At 60.9% G+C, this 225-nt stretch overlaps 1 protein-coding gene across 1 annotated transcript in view; it reads right to left on the reverse strand.

The window, feature by feature from the left end:
- Positions 1-38: 38 nt before the first annotated feature.
- LOC119589341 overlaps positions 39-225 on the reverse strand; it is a 19,938-nt gene continuing 19,751 nt past the window's right edge. Inside the window, 1 exon segment of the mRNA XM_037937960.1 lies at positions 39-194. Coding sequence (XP_037793888.1) covers positions 39-194 — 156 coding nt within the window.

Here is a 225-nt window from a genome sequence, read left to right on the forward strand (position 1 = left end):
ACTGTGATATCATGAATCGCCATTAGCGCTGCTCTTCGTTAGTTCGTCTCCATCCTGCGAATCATGTCCTTGACGCTCCCGCCAGAGGCCGGAGGATTCGCGGGCGTTGCCGCCGAAGGAGGCGCCGGAGGACCTGATCTAGGAGATCCCGCCGGCGGCGAGGGTCTTTTCGCCCCGGGGGGCAGCATTGGCATCTTGGGAGAGTGTTTGGGCTTCTTCTGACCT

Source organism: Penaeus monodon, chromosome 25, assembly GCF_015228065.2.
Source record: "Penaeus monodon isolate SGIC_2016 chromosome 25, NSTDA_Pmon_1, whole genome shotgun sequence".
Classification (NCBI taxonomy): domain Eukaryota; kingdom Metazoa; phylum Arthropoda; class Malacostraca; order Decapoda; family Penaeidae; genus Penaeus; species Penaeus monodon.